Source organism: Hyperoodon ampullatus (assembly GCF_949752795.1).
Source record: "Hyperoodon ampullatus genome assembly, chromosome: 10".
Classification (NCBI taxonomy): Eukaryota; Metazoa; Chordata; class Mammalia; order Artiodactyla; family Ziphiidae; genus Hyperoodon; species Hyperoodon ampullatus.
Window position 1 is genome coordinate 3,427,026 of NC_136923.1, and position 17,723 is coordinate 3,444,748.

At 59.0% G+C, this 17,723-nt stretch overlaps 1 protein-coding gene across 2 annotated transcripts in view; it reads left to right on the forward strand.

Moving 5' to 3' along the window:
* Positions 1 to 957: 957 nt before the first annotated feature.
* The window catches only part of FBLN2 (fibulin 2), a gene marked incomplete at its 5' end in the record, with an annotated part of 50,771 nt that continues 34,005 nt past the window's right edge, over positions 958 to 17,723 (forward strand). For both annotated transcript variants that reach the window (XM_079713723.1, XM_079713724.1), the window contains one exon: positions 958 to 2,221. In XM_079713723.1, coding sequence (XP_079569849.1) covers positions 958 to 2,221 — 1,264 coding nt within the window. The remainder of the gene's footprint in view (positions 2,222 to 17,723) is intronic.

Consider the following 17,723-nt stretch of genomic DNA (forward strand, 5'->3'; position numbering starts at 1 on the left):
CAGTGGTGGAGAGAAGTGGGCAGAGGGCGGAGAGCTGTTCACGCAGCTCAGTGGATGGATGGGACTTGGTGTGTGTTTGTGTGTGTGTGTGTGTGTGTGTGCATGCGCGCACGTGCGGGGGACAGCGGGTGTCCAGGATAATTCTGGGGACGGTGGTATTGTTTGCTGAGGCATCTGAGGAGGTTGGCGGGAGGCTCCCCTGCAGCGTAACTTGCAGTGCAAGGGGATCTGTTGGGGGGTGTTCCTGGGCCCTGGGGTCCGAGGGCCATGGCAGGGGGCTTGGCTGTGTGCCGAGGCCTGGGAGGGCCTGGTTCCTGCCCAGCGTCCACCTGGCCATGCCCTCTGGCTGGCAGCCACGGGACTCTGGGTGCATGGCTGGGGATCAAGCTGGGTTTCGGGGGGAGATAAACTGTTTGGGTGCTGGTGACTGTGTGTGTGAGACCACCCGTGGTGTCCCGCCCGGCACATGGGTGAGGCTGTGGGTGAGACAGCGCATGTAACTGTGCCTGGAGGGTTGTAACCAGGCCTCTGTGTGCCTGCCATGGAGGGCGTGAGACCCCGATGCCCCAGGCGTGCCAGCCATGTGCCTGGAGAATGCATGTGACAGTGTGAGTGTGTGCGGGACCATCGGCTGAGGGTCCCAGCCAGGGACACGTGTCAGGTGGCAGGTGAGAGTGGGGGTCAGCGGCCCTGGGCAGGGCCACGCTGGCGACTCTGCCAACACGTGAGCGACGGCAGTGCCTGTCTGTGCATGTGAGCAGGTGCGAGTGGGAGCGTGTGCGTAGGGACGTGAGGACGAGTGCACGCGTGTGAGTGAAGGTGGGGAGTCTGCCCAGCCGTGCACACGTGTCCCCCTGTGGCCGCCACGTGGTGCTGATCTGTGTCCTTTCCGATTCCCCCAGGGCCTCGTGAGAGAGAACGGTGGATCTGGAGGCAGCGCGTGGCCGGCTGCAGGGCATGGCACCACTCAGGGAGCCTGTGGGAGCCTGGCTGGCCGTGGCCGTGGCCCTGGCCCTGGGCCCAAGCCCTAGCACAGCGGTCCCGGGGCAGGACTGCACGGGCGTCGAGTGCCCCCCGCTGGAGAACTGCATCGAGGAGGCGCTGGAGCCAGGTGCCTGCTGCGCCACGTGCGTGCAGCAGGGCTGCGCCTGCGAGGGCTACCAGTACTACGACTGCCTGCAGGGCGGCTTCGTGCGCGGCCGCGTGCCCGCCGGCCAGTCCTACTTCGTGGACTTCGGCAGCACCGAGTGCTCCTGCCCGCCGGGCGGCGGCAAGATCAGCTGCCAGTTCATGCCATGCCCGGAGCTGCCGCCCAACTGCATCGAGGCCGTGGTGGCGGCCGACAGCTGCCCGCAGTGTGGCCAGGTGGGCTGCGTCCACTCTGGCCGCAAGTACGCCGCCGGCCACACCGTCCACCTGTCGCCCTGCCGGGCCTGCCACTGTCCCGACGCCGGCGGCGAGCTCATCTGCTACCGGCTCCCCGACTGCCACGGAGACGCCGCCCCCGGAAACTTCTCAGACGCCGAGGAGGGTGACCCTGAGCGACACTACGAAGACCCCTACAGCTACGACCAGGAGGTGGCCGAGGCGGAGGCCGCGGCGGCCCTGGAGGGCGAGCTCCAGGCGGGCGCCGGGGGCCCGGCTGCTCTGGGAGCTGGGGGTCAGCCACCTTCAGCCATCCAGGCCACCCGCTGGCCGGCCGCCCTCCCCAGGCCCACGGCAGCTGCCGCCCTGGGTCCCCCAGCCCCCGTGCAGGCCAAGGCCAGGAGAGTGACAGAGGACAGACAGGAGGAGAGAGAGGCATTGACCGTCAGGGAGCAGCCGGCAGCAGGTGGCCCCAGGGGGCTGGATGGACGGTCCACGGCAGGTCCAGCCCCTGGTCTCCCTGTCCAAGAGGAGGCGGCAGAGGCCAGGGCACGGCCCGAAGAGAACCTCATCCCAGACGCCCAGGCCACCCCCCGCAGTGCCGGGCAGGAGGGAGCTGGGCCCGTTCCAGCGTCAAGCACGGCCAGTGTCCTCCCATCACAGGCCACACAGAGCGCTCCCGAGGGCCCGGCAGAGCCCAGCACCCACGCCATCCTGACCACACCTCACCAGGAGGCGGCCCGCGTGCCACCTACCCAGGAAGTGCCCAAGCAGCCACCGGGTCTGCCCCGTTCTCGGCCAGAGGAAGACGCAGACCCCAACTCTGTCCATTCTGTCCCCAGAGGTGACCCTGCAGGTAAGACTTTCCTGGTTCCTCCAGGGCCACTCATCCCAGGGAGGGGCAGCCTCGGGGCTCCGTAGCCTGGCCCAGGTCTGTGCACAGCTGCCTGCAGCAGGGGAAGCTGGGTCTGCGGGCCCAGGCCAGGGACAGCCAGCACCATCCCCAGAGCTCCGGGCTGGAGGCTCTGAGATGGAGCTTTCTCCTGGCTCAGCTTCTGGGGGTAGCATGGTGGGTGGATGGGTGGGGTCCCTGTCACGGTAGGTGCTGGGCTACCTGATAGGGCTGTGGCCGAGGACCTCTTACATGTACCTTCTCAGGGCTGGGGGGGCCCCTGCGGAGGGGTCCACGGGTGCCCTGGCAGGAAGTGGGAGCTCACAACCCTGATACAGCTGCCTGCTCACACCTCCCTGACAGTAGCCTCTGGGCGTGGCTGCTGTGCTCTTGGCCTCTGCGATGGCAGCAGAAGGGATGCAGGCTCTTGTGGGGGCTCCTTGCAAGAGCCCGGTACCGGGTCTGTCACCGCTTCCTGCCAGGGGTCCTGCTAACATACAAGTGGTTTCTGTTCCTCCTCTGCTCAGTACCTGCTGTGGCTCCCACCTACTCAGAGTAGATACTGAAGTCCTCTCAGGGCCCTCAGGCCCTGCACAGCCTGCCCCTGGGGCCTCCCAGGCCTTCTCTTCTTCACCCTCTTCTTGTCCCTTCTGGCTGCTGTAACAAAAATACATAGAGTGGGTGGCTGAACAGCAGACGTTTATTTCCCATAGCCCTGGCGTCGGGAAGTCTAAGCTCGGTTGTCTGATGAGAGCCTGCTTCCTGGTTTGCAGAGCTGTCTGCTTTTTGTGCCCTTACCTGACAGAGCAGATGAGGCCACATCTCATCTGGGTTACATCAGAGGTGGAGCAAGCTCTCCAGCATCTCTTCTTAGAAGGGCACTAATCCCATCACGAGGCTTCCACCCTCAAGACCTAGTTTTCTCCCCAAAGCTCCGTCTCCAGATACCATCCCACTGAGGATTAGGGTTTTAACGCATGAGTTTGGAGGTGGGAGCATAAACACTTGGTGCCTAGCAACCCTCTCCCTCCGCACTGTGCTTAGCTGCACAGGCCTCCCGGCCCCTTCCAGTACTTTCCAGCCCCAGGGCCTTTGCACTTGCCACTGCCTCTTCCTGAAGTGCTCTTCCAGGTGTCCATGAATTTTGCTTCTTCGTTCCATTTGCTCTCTGTTCAAGGTTACCTGCCTAGAGAGGCCTGCCCTGACCACCCCAGTCAAAGAGCACCCCACCTTCCTCTTACACTGCTTGAATTCCTCCCAGTAATACCTGGCATTGTAGCACATCGTTCCTTGTTTAATTTCGTCTCCCCCGGTGGAGCGTTAGAGCCATGAGTGGAGGGACCCTGTCTGCCATCTCCTCTGCTGTGCCCACAGTTGGGGCTCTGTAAACACTGGGTAAATTAATGAGGGAATGGGGGGGCTCTCTGGCCACCCCTTTGCCAGTCATCCCCCCTCATACTAGTTCCCTGCCACCCCGTGAGCACCCTACACTGTCATCTCCCCTCTGTCCCACCCCTTTGCTCACACTCTTCCCAGTGCGCTCAGGCAGCACCGCTTCCAGGAATCCTTTGCTGGGTCTCTGTGTCTTGTATGACCCTTCCTCCATCCCCGCTCTGTAGCTCCCTGCCCCCCGCTCTGAGGGAGCCCTAGGAGTTGTCTGGGTGTCTAGATATCTGTCTCCACAGCTGCGAGTCCATGTCTCGTTCAGTCCTGTGTCCTTCACCCTGTAGACCGTCATTAGGTAGCAACTGTGGACAGGCCCTAATGGGCCCCTGGGAGGCAGGAACTGGCCAGTGTGGTCCGCAGGCTGTGAGCGGGGACTGCCCGGGTGGCATCTGGGACGGTTTCCTGGGGGAGGGGGCCCGTGTGTCCAGAGCTGTGGCCCTTGCTGGGTGTCTGCTGTGTGCTGAGGCCGAGACTGCAGGCTCCCCCAGCCCCCAGGCCCCCGCCCTGGCGGCTCCTTCCATCCAGCTCTCGGTGGACGGGCACAGAACTCGCCCTTGCTGAGCACCTCCTAGGTGCCTGGCCCCGTCTGTGACTCGACCCTCCCACAAGCTGGGAGCTGGGCTCCTTCTCATTTTCAGCCGACCAGGTTGAGGGTGGAGAGGTGTGGCTCGTGGCGGCGGGGACCAGGGCAGGGGACTTCCGGGGGCTCCTCCCCACCCAGCCCCGAGCCTGCAGGGGGCGGGGTGTGTGCATGGGGCGGGGCTCTAATGAAGTCCACGTGTGCCCGGGCGGGCTTAAAGGCCTGGCGCCGGGGATGCTACGTGCAGCCTCCAGGGTTTCCAGAACAGACCCGGCCCCGTCCCCATCACCCACCCCCTTGCTACCAGAGGCCTCTCTGTGGTGTGGGCCTTGGGACCCTGGAGAGCTGCTTCGTTCTCAGGAGCCCTGGGTTCTTTCCTCTGCCCCAGGCTTTCTCAAATGGATTTTGGGGTGTGGCTGTTGGTGAAGGTCGCCTGGGGGTGGGGCCCCTGACTGAGTGCCCCTCATCCCATCAGAGGCCCAGCCCATGCAAAGCCCAGAGCAGGGCATGGACAGGCTGTGCTTCTTGGAGCTCGGGGAAAGGGAGGTGTAGGAAGTTGGGAGTGGTGGGCCGGCGGGGTGAATTTAAATGGGACCCAGGAGTTGGCCCAGGCCGTGTAAGCAGAGGCTGGCTGCCGTCCACCTCCCCCATCCATCTTCCCTGCTCTGCTCACCCAGTGTCCGCCTGACACCCACCGGTGCACGTGCTCTGTGATTCAGGCGAGCCGCTTTCCGCCTTCTGCCTCATTTTCTCCATCTGGAAGCGGCAGAGAAGGCCCTGCTTTCTGGGGGTGTTTTGAGGATTCAGTGAGCTAACTCATTCAAGCTCGGCATGGGGCCTAGCACTGCCAAGTAATTAAAAATGTCAGCCGTCATTATTCACCATCTGTTCCTCCATCCACCCACTTAATTTCTTCAGCAGATAGGTGCGGCGCACCCTCTCTGCACCAGGGGCCGTCCAGTGAACCGGACGGGCACAGCCTCTCCCCTTTGGGGTCTGACGGGGGTGGAGGGCGGTAATGGATGAGCCCACACAGATTTGTCCGTGGTCACAGCAATGCACACGGAGTGGGGAGGTTGGCGGGGGGGTGCCTGGTGGGTGGGGGTCAGGGGCCCGATGAGCATCCTTGGGGCAGTGAGGGCCTTAGAGCCTTCTGACTGCTGTTGTAGGGGGAGCCCTGGGGGTTCCCAAGGGATGAAGGGGCCCTCGGTGGGGAGAACTGGGGAGGTGGCAGCTTTGTCCTGCTTGCCCGTGGGGCCGGCTGAGAGGCAGGCCGTGGGGCGGAAATGACCCCCGGCCATGTTGCCATGGCAGCCCTGGGGCCTGGAGAAGGAGGTTTCCAGCCCTTGCCCCAGGCCCGGCTGCAGCGGGGGTCCTGTCTTTGAGCCGGAGCTGTGCCAGGGATCCAGGCTGCCTCTGAGCATGTCCAGATGGAGCGTAATGGAAGCCACATGCCCGGCTCCCTGCCGGGGAGAAGGGCTCTGACGTCTGTCGTCCCTCAGGGGGCTTGTGAGGGCGCCTTCTACGACGGCGCTGGCACGATGGAGGGAGCCGGGGACCACCCCCCGCCCTCCTGGGCCACAAGGGTAGGAACCCGGGTCAGGGTGGCCCTCAGAAGCTGGAGCTTCCTGTAGCAGCAGCCCCTCTCCTGGAAAAGGGCTCCAGCAAAACCTGCAGGCCCCAGGACCCCGTGGCAGGAAAGGAGCCCCTTCCTCGGGGCCTCACGTCACCGGATCCTGTGGGGCAGCGCTCCTCGAACGGTTTGACGTTCCGGTTACTAGAGAAGCTTTAAAATTCAAATAACTGTATATTAATTGCAGACACCATATCGGCTTATGCCCTGTGCCTGCACCGTCGTAAGCCCTCTGAGATCACCGGCCCCTTTAATCATCACAGCCGCCCCCTTGGTGCACAGCAGAGGAGCAGGGCCACGTGCCCACGGACACACGTGCAGGAAGCGGTGGATCCAGGTGCCCCCGCCATTTCTTCACGTCCTCACCCCTGATAGTCATCTCTGGTGCCCGGCGTGTGCAGGCGCTGTGACAGATGCCGGATGGACCGTGTTGCCCCTGCCCTCGGGACCTTATGGTTTAGTGGGGGAGAAAACGTGGTAGTCGTAGGACGAGGACCGAGGAATGGGGTGGCTGTGCTCTGTGAGCCTGTCCGGGGGATCGGACTCCCCTGGGGATCAGGGAGGTCTTCCTGGGAAGTGCTGTTTGAGCAGAAGGAGTTGCTGACTGGGTGAGAGGTGGGGAGCAGAGAGAAGAGAGTGCATCAGGCAGAGGGCGTAGCACGTGCAAAGGCCCTGCAGCTGGAGGGAAGGAGTTGGATTGAAAGGAGGCTGTGTAGCTGGTGTGAGAAGAGGCTGGGGAGTGGTCAGGGGCCAGGCCCAGGGCGATGGTGTTTACCCTCAGGATGAAGATTTGGGCCTTTCCCCAAGGGCAGCGGGGAGCCACTGCAGGTGGTGGGCAGGAGCTGGGAGGGTCTTATTTGTGTCCTGCAGCACTTCCTCTGGGTGAAGGGAGGAGAGCACAGGAGCGGGCTCTCCCCGCCTCGCCCTGCAGCCCCAGGAGCCAGCCCTGGGCCTTCAGTGTCTGGGGGTCTCCAGGGCCCCCCGGAATCACTGGGCTGTGGCTCCAGGGGGCAGAGGGAGACCCGCCCGGCCTCTCCCTATTCCCCAGAGGATCCTACAGACCCTCCCCTCTCCTCTGCAGGCTCAGCTGTGGGTGACCTTAGCTTGTGTGGGGCCTGAGTGGTCCCTGAGCTCAGCCTGGGGACCAGAGGGAGCCAGGCTGGGAGTCTGGACACCTGAGCTCGTGTTCTGTGTGCCGGAATCGGCCACAGGAGCTCCTGGCTCCCAAAGCGGCCTGGGGAGGGGGCGCCCTGCGAGGAGAGCTTGCAGGTGGGCCAGCCGGCCCTTCCCCTCCTCACCCCCAGCCCACGGGCCTTGACCTGGGATGTCTGACCCTTCCAGGGCAGCGTAGGGTCCGCCGAGGGCAGCAGGACCCGCAAACGAGGGGCCTGGGCTTCCCGCAGCCCCTGCTCACCCGTGGTGAGTCCCGGGCCGAAGCTCACGTGCGCTCGTTGTGTGACCTGGGGCCTGGGCCGCGATGCCTCTGAGCCCCGGTTTCCTCAATGACCCCGCGTAGCTGGGGTTGGTCCCACCTCTGTCTGCTGTTCTGCTAATGGTGCACGCCCCTGTCACCTGTCAGCTTCTTTCTGCAGAGCATCTTCGTAAGCACTAGAATTTTGTTGCAAACATTTAGAAGCTGGAAGACTTCACATAAATTCCAGCTTTCTGGCTTTTGTTGAAAATCGGCAGCTGCGGGCACACCAGGCCCGTGTGCCCTGGGCCAGCCACTGGGGGAGCTGAGAAGGGGCTGCCTGCCCGTCAGACTTGGGGGGAGGTGGGAGGGCTCTGAAGGTGACGAAGGTGATAAAACCGAGGAGAGCTGGGTCCTCTGCTGGGGGCATCTGTCAGGCACTGAGTTTCACCCTGTGGCGACCTTGAGGGAGTCTGTTTGGTCGTTCTGTTTTATGGAAGAGAAAATGGCACCCTGAGAGGGGAGGAGGCTTTTCTGGGGGTCATAGTAGAGCTGGGAAGGGGGCCCTAGTCTCCCAGTGGAGGGGCTGGGCTCGTGGCTCCCATGGAGGACTTGGGGCAGGAGTGGGTCTGAGTGGCTTGTAGCTGGGCCCCCTGGGTTTGGCTGCCCCAGAGCTTATGGCACTTGGAGGGAATGGGTGCATTTCACAGCCGCTCCGCCTAGAGAGGGTCTGGGGCCAAGGCTCGGCCTGTGGTGGGGTTCTTTAATTTTTAAAAACTGTGTTTCCTTCCTTCCTTCCTAGGCAGCTTTATTGAGATACTGTTCATGTACCATAAAGCCCTCCCATTTAAAGTGTACAGTTCAGTACTTTTTGTCAGGGCCGTGAGAACATCATCAGAATCTAATTCTAGGTCATTCTTGTCACCCTACTGCTATGCCGGTAGCAGCCACCTCCCACTCCCTCCTCCCAGCTCCCAGCAGCCTCCAGTCTACTCCCTGTCGCTATGGATTTGCGTATTCTGGACATTCCTGGACCTGGAATCATACAATATGTGGTCTTTGTGGACGGTCCTCCGTTGCTAAGCATAACGCTTTCAAAGCCCCCTGCACGTTGTAGCATGAATAAGAGCTTCATTCCTTTCCGTGGCGGACATTCCAGTGTGTGGATGGGCCCCATTTTGTTTATTCATTCACTAGGTGGTAGACACTATGTTTGCACCTTTTAGCTATTGCGAGCACTGCTGCCGTTAATATTCATGACATATTTTTGTGTGGACGTATGTTTTCATTTCTTTTGGGAATGTACCCAGGAGCAGAATTGCTGGGTCATCTGGGAACTCTGTGTGTGACCATAAGATGAAACACCGAACTGTAATCCTCAGCGGCTGCACCATGTTACATCCCCAGCCACAGCGCACAAGGGCTCCAGCTTGTTACCGTCTGTCGTTTTGAATGTAGCCGTCCTAGCGTGTGAAGTGTGAAGTGCTGTCTCACTGAAGGTTTAATTTGCACTTCCCTGGCGACTAACGATGTTGAGCAACTTTTCTTGAGTTTACTTTAGAACATTCTAGAAAACACAGAATACACAAGTACACATTCCATTGGCCATCAAAGTGATGACATCATCACCAAGTCACGTAGAGTCTGGAAGACTCCGCTGTACGCTCATAGGAGAAAGGGCGTGAAGGAGGCAACCAGTGTTGCAGTGTTGTTCTGAAAATAATGTTGATCCCGTGGGTCCCTGAGTAGGTCCCGGGGACCCTCAGGGCCTATAGGACCACACTTGGGAACCACAGGTCCTACGACGGCAAGCGTGCAGGTGTGTGCGCTGTTTTCCTCACGTATAGCATCTTGTGCTCACCTTTCTGTCCTGTGCTTTCCTCCGTGGACAGCCCCCCTCAGGACTCTCCCTGTGGGCACGTGGGGAGCTCCCTTTACCAGCCAGGGCTCCGCTGTGTGCATGTCCCAGCTGTTACCGTCCTGGCAGACGGATGCTGCGTTGTGTCCATTGCCGCAGTGAATGGCTTCCTGCTGCACCCGGTGTGGAATCGCTGGGTCCGTGTGCACATGCGTTTCTTTATTTTCTCTTTGTAAGCCATTTATCCAAGTGTAACCAGGAGAACCTATTAGAAGCATGCAAATCAGTAATACATTTCACAAAGGAACACCCCGTGTGCTCGGCACTCAGATCATGAAACATCCCGAGACAACCCAGGTCCCCTCCTCCGTGCCCGTCCTGGGAACCGCTTCCCTGACTGTGACTAGCTCTCAGACTTTCGTAAATGGGGCCACGCAGTCTGCTCTCATGTGTGGCTTCTTGTGCTCAGCACAGCATTTCTAGGTCCACATGCTGTGGGCTCCGTGGTCGGTCCTCTTTGCGGCTGAGAGCTGCTCCATGGTCTGGTCAGACCCTAGTTGGGTGGCTCCTTCTCCTGCCAAGGGCTGTGGGGTTGCTTCCAGCCTGGACCATTAGGAAGAGGGTTGCCGTGCACCTGCCGTACCAATCTTTTGATGATCGTCTGCACACTTTTCTCTGGGGAGGTGCTGGCTGCCATGGGCTCCACTGTAGAGGCCACAGGATGCCTACTTAAAACCCGGTACTTGCCAGCTCACCTCCATTGATGGTGTACCAGATTTTGCTCACACCTGCCATGTATGGGAATGCCTGTTTCCCCAGTTTATTTATTCAACAAATATTTATTGAGTGCCTACCGCACAGTTCTAGGTGCCAGGATACAGCTGTAATCAAAACGGATGAAGTTGGTACCCCTCACGAGGCTTGTGTTCCATGGGATCGGGGCAGGGGCAGGGGGCACACAGTCGTTCATTAGGTAACATCTGGGTTGCACGGTGAAGAACGCTAGGGAGAAAACCGAGCAAGGGCAGCCAGATGTTCCCACCTTGGCTGCTGGGAGCTTTCTTGCAGGGGCGTTAGTTTGTGAGCGTGCGCTGCTCCCCCCCACCCCCGTGCCCCCGCCTTGGCCCAGGGCTCCCCAGCGAGTCCGGCCACACCCCCGCCAGCAGCACGTGGGCCTGGGGGGTGGTCTGTCTGCCCTCTCGCCAAACCCGTGCCTGTCCTGCCTGCCGGGGACACGCCTCGGTCATGTAACGAATAGTCTCTTGCCTCAGTAACGCGAGTCGCAGGCGACTGCAGAACCTCTGTGGCGCACAGTAGGCGTTTCTACTTGATCCCAAGTCCACAGGTCAGCCGGGCTTGCTGACCCAGGCTGGGAGTGGCTGCCGGGAGTGGCTGGTCTGGGACAGCCTCTGCCAGGGCGGCTGCCTCTGCTCCGCGAACTCGTTCCCGTCGCAGAAACAGGGCTCCGAGTGAAAGATGAGACGCGCACAGGAGCTCTTGGGCCCGGGCTTAGAACTGGCTCGGCCACTGCTTTCTCCGCGCTGGGCTGCCTGCCTGTCAGGAGGCCGGCCCGGGGTCGAGGGCTCCTCTTCATGGGCATCGCGGGGGTGTGGGAAAGGCAGGGAGGAGGGTGGGGGGATCAGGACAGGAAGCTACCCCCTGCCCCGGCCGGTGTTCCTCCTGCCTCATCTCAGTCCCCACACGACCTTACCACGAGTCCCTTCCCCTTCCCAGGGGAACATGGGCCCACAGGCCAGCAGCGAGTAAGTGGTGGGCCCAGCTCCGGATCCAGGTCCTTCGGTGCTTCAGGCGTCTCTGGCCTGGTCCAAGGCTCCCCCGGGCTGAGGCTCCTCCGCCCCTCACTCTCTGTGAGACTTTTAGGCAAATCACTTCACTGCCCCGGGCCTCAGTTTTCTCATCTGTAAAGTGGGCTTACTGAGGGCTCCCTCCTAGAGCATGTTCTCACTGGGAGAAAGCTGGTGTCGGGCACCAGGCGCTGGGGTCTGCCGCGTAGCAGGGCTCTGCTTACACTGGTGTCCTGGTTGTCCCCAGAGCCCTGGGGGCTCTGCTGGGAGGGCGGCGGCCTCTGAGCTCCGGCTTGCTTCCCATTCACATGTCGAGCGGCTCTCCTGAGGCTGAGCCAAGCCACCCCACCCCAGCCTCCTGCACCCTGAGCCTTCCGGAATCCCGGGTGCCTCGTGAACTGGAGGTCAGAAGTCTGGGCTGTGACCTTCCCTGGGGGAGGGTCAACGTCGTCTGCCTGACAGCACCTCCTCCGCACTGGGCCAGGGGCTGTGTGGCCTCCGGGTCCCTTGTCCTGCAGCAGCTGGAGCTTTCAGGAGGAACTTCCGTCTAGCCAAGGTCAGCTTTGCGTGGACTGGGGCTTTGCTGGGCCCTCCTTGCATACTCTGGGGTCTCCATACAGGGAAAGAGGGCTTGGGGCCGAGAAGTGCTGGGGATGAGCCAGCTTGGTCCTCAGAGGGTGCATCCGTGGGTGTGAACCCTGCCTCTGCTGCCCTGGCTGTGTGACCTCAGGTGATGGACTCACGCTCTCTGAGCCTCAGTGTCTGCAAGATGGAAGAGTAATCTCTGTCCCCCCAGGACTACTGACGGGTAGGGAGAGGGTGTCAGCTGGCTCAGAGCAGCTGCTGTGACTGTGAACCCCTTCCTTTCCCTGCCCGAGGGCCCTGCACTCTGGGTGGTGGGGCATGGATTTGTTTTTGCTTAAATGAACAGATGTGGGTCTTTGCTGGTGGCCGGGAGTTGTCCTGCTGTTGAAAAGGCAAAGGGGCCAGGTCTCGTGCGGTTGGGTTGAGGGTGTTCAACTGCTCACTGGCTGCTCCCACCCCGCCGGTCACTCCATCTGCCTCCAGGTGTGCAGGGGGTGCTGCCCCTCCACTATTCCGTCCCTGCTCTGTGCCTTTGTTCCAGCGTCTGCCCACGGAGTCAGCAAACCCCCATCCTGAGGTCTCACCTGCAGTGGCACAGCCTAGCTGTGGGGCTGATGTCCCAGAAACGGGGAGGGTCTCCTCCTTCACCCTCACAGGGGCAGCATTTATCACGTGGCTGTGGGCATCCCCAGATGTGAATCGATCGGTGTGTTAAAGCCTCGTGACACCCATGTGCAGGGGGACGGTCGTTATGCCCATTTCAGAGCTGAGGTGACTGAGGCACAGGGAGGTCACATGAATGACCAGGGTCACTGAGGGCAGTGAAGCAGATGTTTGTCAACCACTGACTCTCGGCCTTTGCCCCAGCACCTCCCAGGGTTTGCCCAGCTGCCTGGCACGAGTAGGTATTTTCCTGTTGTCAACAGATCGAGGCTCCAGGGCTGCCCTGTGTCCCCAGCCCAGGAGGGGCAAAGCAGGGCCCAGGGCAGGGCTGGCAGGGCCCAGGGCAGGGCTGGCAGGCCCCCAGCCCCAGAGTCCGAGATTCTGGGGTTCTCTGGGGTCCATATGGTGGAGGGTAGGGGGTGCAGAACGAGCCAGTCTGGCTGGGGGGAGCCTGCCTGCCTGGGCCCAGTGCTCCCAGAAGCTGACGGGGTGGGTGGGGAGAGAAGGAGACAAGCTGTCTTGTCTCCCTTCCAGCCCCCAACTCCCTGCCCCACTCGAGTACTCATTCATGACAGTTCATGGGCCCCATGCTCTGGACCAGACTGTATCGGGTGCTGGGGATGCAGTGGGAACCAGAACGGTGGAGACCTCCCCACCCAGCACACTCCTGCCCGGGGTGGGGGTGCCTGCTGGGACGCGCAGGCCTGGGGCGGACACGATGAGGGAGCAAAGCCAGGTGCCCCCGGTGAGGCAGCTGGTGGAGGGGGGCCGCTGGCCGTGGGGACGAGGACGCAGCTGCAGCCGCTCCCCGGCTCCAGTTGTCGCCCTGGAGTTCGGGGCCCAGCGTGGCCCATCACTTTAAGTTTTCCGAAAGAAGCCTAGGATCCGGAATTTTATATAAAATCTCCCCGTTTGTAAATGTTGGCAACTAATTCACGTATATCAAAGCCTCAGTAAAGCATGAAGTGGGCACCGGTTTGCTGCCAGTTTAGACTCACGGAGCGCCAGCTGCTTCTCGTTACACGTCTGGGTCGCAGAGGCCCAGAGGCAGGCAGGGGGCTGGCAGAGGCTCACAGCGAGCTCCAAGGATGGGGTCCCCGAAGTTCCGACTCCCAGGCCAGTGGGCTCCCCCCCAGACCTCCCTGCCCAGCAGAGTCAAAGCCCAGGAAACAGGTGGCACAGGCTCAAAGCCCCTGGAGAGAGTCACAGAGGGGACTTCAGGGTGAGGGCACAACAGCAGTGGGAGCTGTCACCCCAGGCCCGGAGGGGAGCGGTGGCCTTACGTAGAGGTGCCCATGCCTGAGTGGGGGCCAGGCTCCATCAGCAGTGGGCAGGGTAGAAGGTGAATCTGGGACGGCAGGTTTGGTGGCTGCGGAGGCACCGGGGTCTACAGGACTCCACCTCCCAGGCCCAGGTGCGGCAGCGTGCTTCCTGAGATGGGCGACCCCAGGTCAGTGGGTGAGGGCGGCTCGTGGTCAGTCCCATCCTGGAAGTGTCGGAGCCACTAGCTGACCCCCAGGGGAGGGGAGGTGCCTCAGGAGTCGGGGCAGAGGTCCGGGCCGGAGGCGGAGAACGATCGGCCAGGCTTCTGTTTTTTTCCCCCGGGTTGGCCTCACTTGGCAGGGGGGCAGCCGGGGGGGGTGGTTGATCACCTGGGAAGGTCTCACTATTCCTTGTCCACCACCGCTTGGCCCCTGAAGCCCGGATGCAGGAACAGAGAGGCCGAGGGTGTTGCCTGAGATGGCTCAGCCAGTGGGAAGCAGAGCAGGGTTCTGGCTTCCTAGCTCTGCTTCCACCTACACCCAGTTTAGGGTCTTCAGTGTGGGGGGGTCTCCTGGGCCCTTTGATTGGGGCTCATTGCTTCACTTGGAATATCCACCAGCCACTCTGCAGGCTGCAGGGGGAGTGGGACAAAGGATGGAGATATTTGGGGTGGGGAGGGGAAGAGATCTGGTCAAGGTCTAGTTGGGGCCGTGGCCCAGGTATGTGGGTTAAGAGAAATGGAAAGTCGCTGGGTGGGGTCACTGGGAATTTGGTCTAGAAGAGCCCCAACCTGGCCTCATGGCGTCCCACTTGGGAACGCTAGGAGCCTGAGGTCACAGACTTGCCACCCCCAGACCCCTGGCCAGAACAGCCCTCCCACCCAACCCCCCACCTCATCTGATGCCTGACCCCAGGGTGCCCACTGCCTGTTCCCCAGGCAGGATTTCCATGTTGCCACTGCCCGGCCCAATACTGCCACCTGGGGCTTTGCAGGAAGCCACGCTGGTGACCTGCTTCCTGTTTGCCTCTAAGAGGAGAAAAAAAACATGTCCAGTTTTTTATGTGATATTTTCAATTTTTGTATTTTTTTAACCAATCACTTTCATTAAGGTGGGAAATAAGGTTATGTTTACATTTCTCTTATAGTAAATACTGGCCCGGGAAAACCAAAATTGCCTTAAAGTTCAACATCATCTCTTATTAAACTGTGTGCGTGTACGATGGACTGGTAATTAAGTTAAACTATCTGGAAAGAACAGTTAAATAGAATTAAGTCATTTACAAGATTCATCTATAAAACAAAGCGCTATCCCAAGAAGCGAAATGCCATCAAACTCTGGTTTGAGCCATAGCATAGTCTGGGGTGGCTGCGGTTTCTTCAACTAATAATGAAAGAGAGAAAATTCGCAGTTCTTTTGAGGAGGAACAGAATGCGTCCCAGGTGTCTTGGTGAAAGTCCACACGTTTGGTTTGTGTGAAGTGTGAGTTACATTGGAAGGCTGTGCTGGGTGGGGCTGGGGGTCTGCAGAGGCCTCCGGGAGCACAGCAGGGGGTGGACATGGCTGGCGGCGGAGGTGAGCCTGGCGGAGGGAGGGACAGCTCTCCTTTTAGGTGAAGGCCCGCCTGATGGGCATCCAGCCTCGGTCACACGCTCTGTGCTGGAAGGACGCTTGCAATGGTGTGATTCTAGACTGATCTCCCCGGTGACTCGTTCATTCTTAGGACACGAGCTGTCCACTCCCGTGTCCAAGTGCTTGGATCTCTTTATTCTGTCCTCGTGCTGGGAAAGTTATTTTCTCAGAAAATGAGGCTGGTCCCATTCAGTTTTTCAGCATTTGCCTGCAGGTTCCATGTGGCCGCTGACTCTCTCTGGGGCAGCATCCTCTAACCCAGATGCCAGGGCCCCATAGTCCTCTTGAACAGAGCTGAGCTCGTCCCAAGTCTTTGCACTGCTCCCCGTCAGGGCAGCCTGTTTTTGTACAAGCGGCTTTTCTCATTGTGAAAGTACCAACAGAGTAGCCCATTAAAATGCCCATGACAGATGCACACCCCCCACTCCCTGGGAGGCCATGGAGGGAGGGTAGGGCCTGTGCACGGGTCATCCAACCCTCAGCCCCCCACCTCCCAAAGCTTCCCGGGGACCAGCCTGAAGCCAAGCACCGTGGGGCCTCAGGGCCCCTCCACATGAGCAAGGCCCGCCGTCGAGTCGCCTCGTAACTGCGGCTTCACCAGGCACAGCGCACCAGCATCCCAGAGTCCCACCTGGGACCCCAGCTGCCAGACTTTCTAAGGGCAGGGGGGCTCAGGAAAGAAGTCTCAGCCCCATAACGGTCCAGTGCTTGCTCTTCTCTCTGGTTTGAGATACAGTGTGTGCGCGGGCATGTGCGCACGTGTGCGTGATGGAAACATTTCAGCCTTGACACAGTGTGTTGCAACGGAGAAATAAAGCCATCTCCTGTATTACTACGTACTGTGATCCTACACCTGCCACAGTTACCAGTTCCCTTGTGCCATATTTGTCTTCTCCACTTGCCCCCAAAGTGTAACGTATAGCCCGTTTAGTAAAGTAATATTTTTTCAGGGGTGGTGAGATCTTTTTTGGTTCATATTTGGTTGTTTTACCTCTTGAATTTCCTTCTTTCTGAAAGTGTTTATTAAAGTATACTATAGATACTCTTGAATATCTTTCAATCTAGATTAATATAACAGTCCTCCCTTAAAATTTTTTTTATGTCTGATTATGTAGTTTTATAAAGTATTATATATGTAAAGCACACGCATCTTCATAAAATAGCTCAGTGGGTTCCAGGCAGCTCCACTCAAGTCAAGATATAAAACATCTCAAGCACTCCAGAATTTTCCTGGTGTCCCTTCTCAGCCAGTTCTACTCTCCCTCCCCCCACTGTCCCCCCACCCCTCACGGAAACCACGAGGCTGACTTTTATCACCATCAGTGACTCCTGCCTATTCTTGAATTTATTTTGTGTAGTGGGAACCATATGGTATGATTTTGCTTGCGTTTAACTTCTTTAGCTCAAGATCCTGTGTTTGAGACTCATCCAGACTCTTGCGTGTAGCAGTAATTCACTTAAAAAAGTTGCTCTTTATTTTTCCATTGTAGGAATAAATCACAGTTTATTGATCTGTCCTAGTGTGGATGGAGGTTTGGGCTGTTTTCAGTGTGGGGCCGTGATTAATACAGTGGCTGTGGACATTCTGTGTGAATTTCTGTCGGGTATTTACCCAGAAGTGGAATTGCTGTATTGGAGGGGTTTGGCAGCTTTAGCTGGCACTGCCAGACAGTTTTCCGAAGCATCACCAATTTCCGTCCCCACCAGCCATGAGTGAAAGTCCTTGCCGACACTGGATGTGGTCTCTTTTTCATTGTCGCCAACCTGATGGCCGTGTAGTGGGACACTCTCGTGTTACTGTTGGAATTCTGTTGTTCTTTGCCCGTTTCTAAATTAGGTTTCTTTGTCTTGCCGATTTCTAGGAGTTCTTGATAGATTCTGATGATGCGTCTTTTGTTGGATCACAAGTGCCTTATCTTGATGCGTCTTTTGTTGGATCACAGGTGCCTTATCTTGCTCTCTGACATTTCTTTCCACTCTCTTGAGGACATTTTCTGACGAGCACCTTGCACATGCTGTCTTCTGAGGAACACAGATTCCTAGGTTTAAGGAAATACAATGTACTGATCTTTATTTTTCTGTTATTGTATTTTGTGTCCTTTTCAAGAAATCTTTGTCTACCCCAGAGTCATGAAGATATTTTCCTGTGTTACAGTCTAGATATTTTAACTTGTTTCACCTTTCACATTAGATCGCATTTAGATTTGTGTCTCTGGATGGTGTGAGTAGGAGTCAGAACCCATTCTTTTTTCAGGTGGATGTTGCCCCCATGCTGGGTGTGGTAAAGACCTTCTTCCCCCACTGCACTGTTACCTTAGTCAGGAACCAAGTGCAGATGAGTAGGTCTTTTCTGGCCTCTCTGTTCTGTTCTGTTGTCAAGCTGTCTTTGCACACTGCCTCGACTTACTGGAGTCCTCCAGTCATTTTTGATATCTGGTCGTGTGGCTGCCCCTGGCTGGGGCGTGTGATCTGGGCTGCTGCCTGCTCACCTGTAAAACCATGGTGGGGATAGGACCCTCTTCCTAGAGCTGGAGGGAAGGTACCGTGGCTGCAGGTTGGGGCCCGCCAGGCGGCTCGGCCAGGCCAGAGAT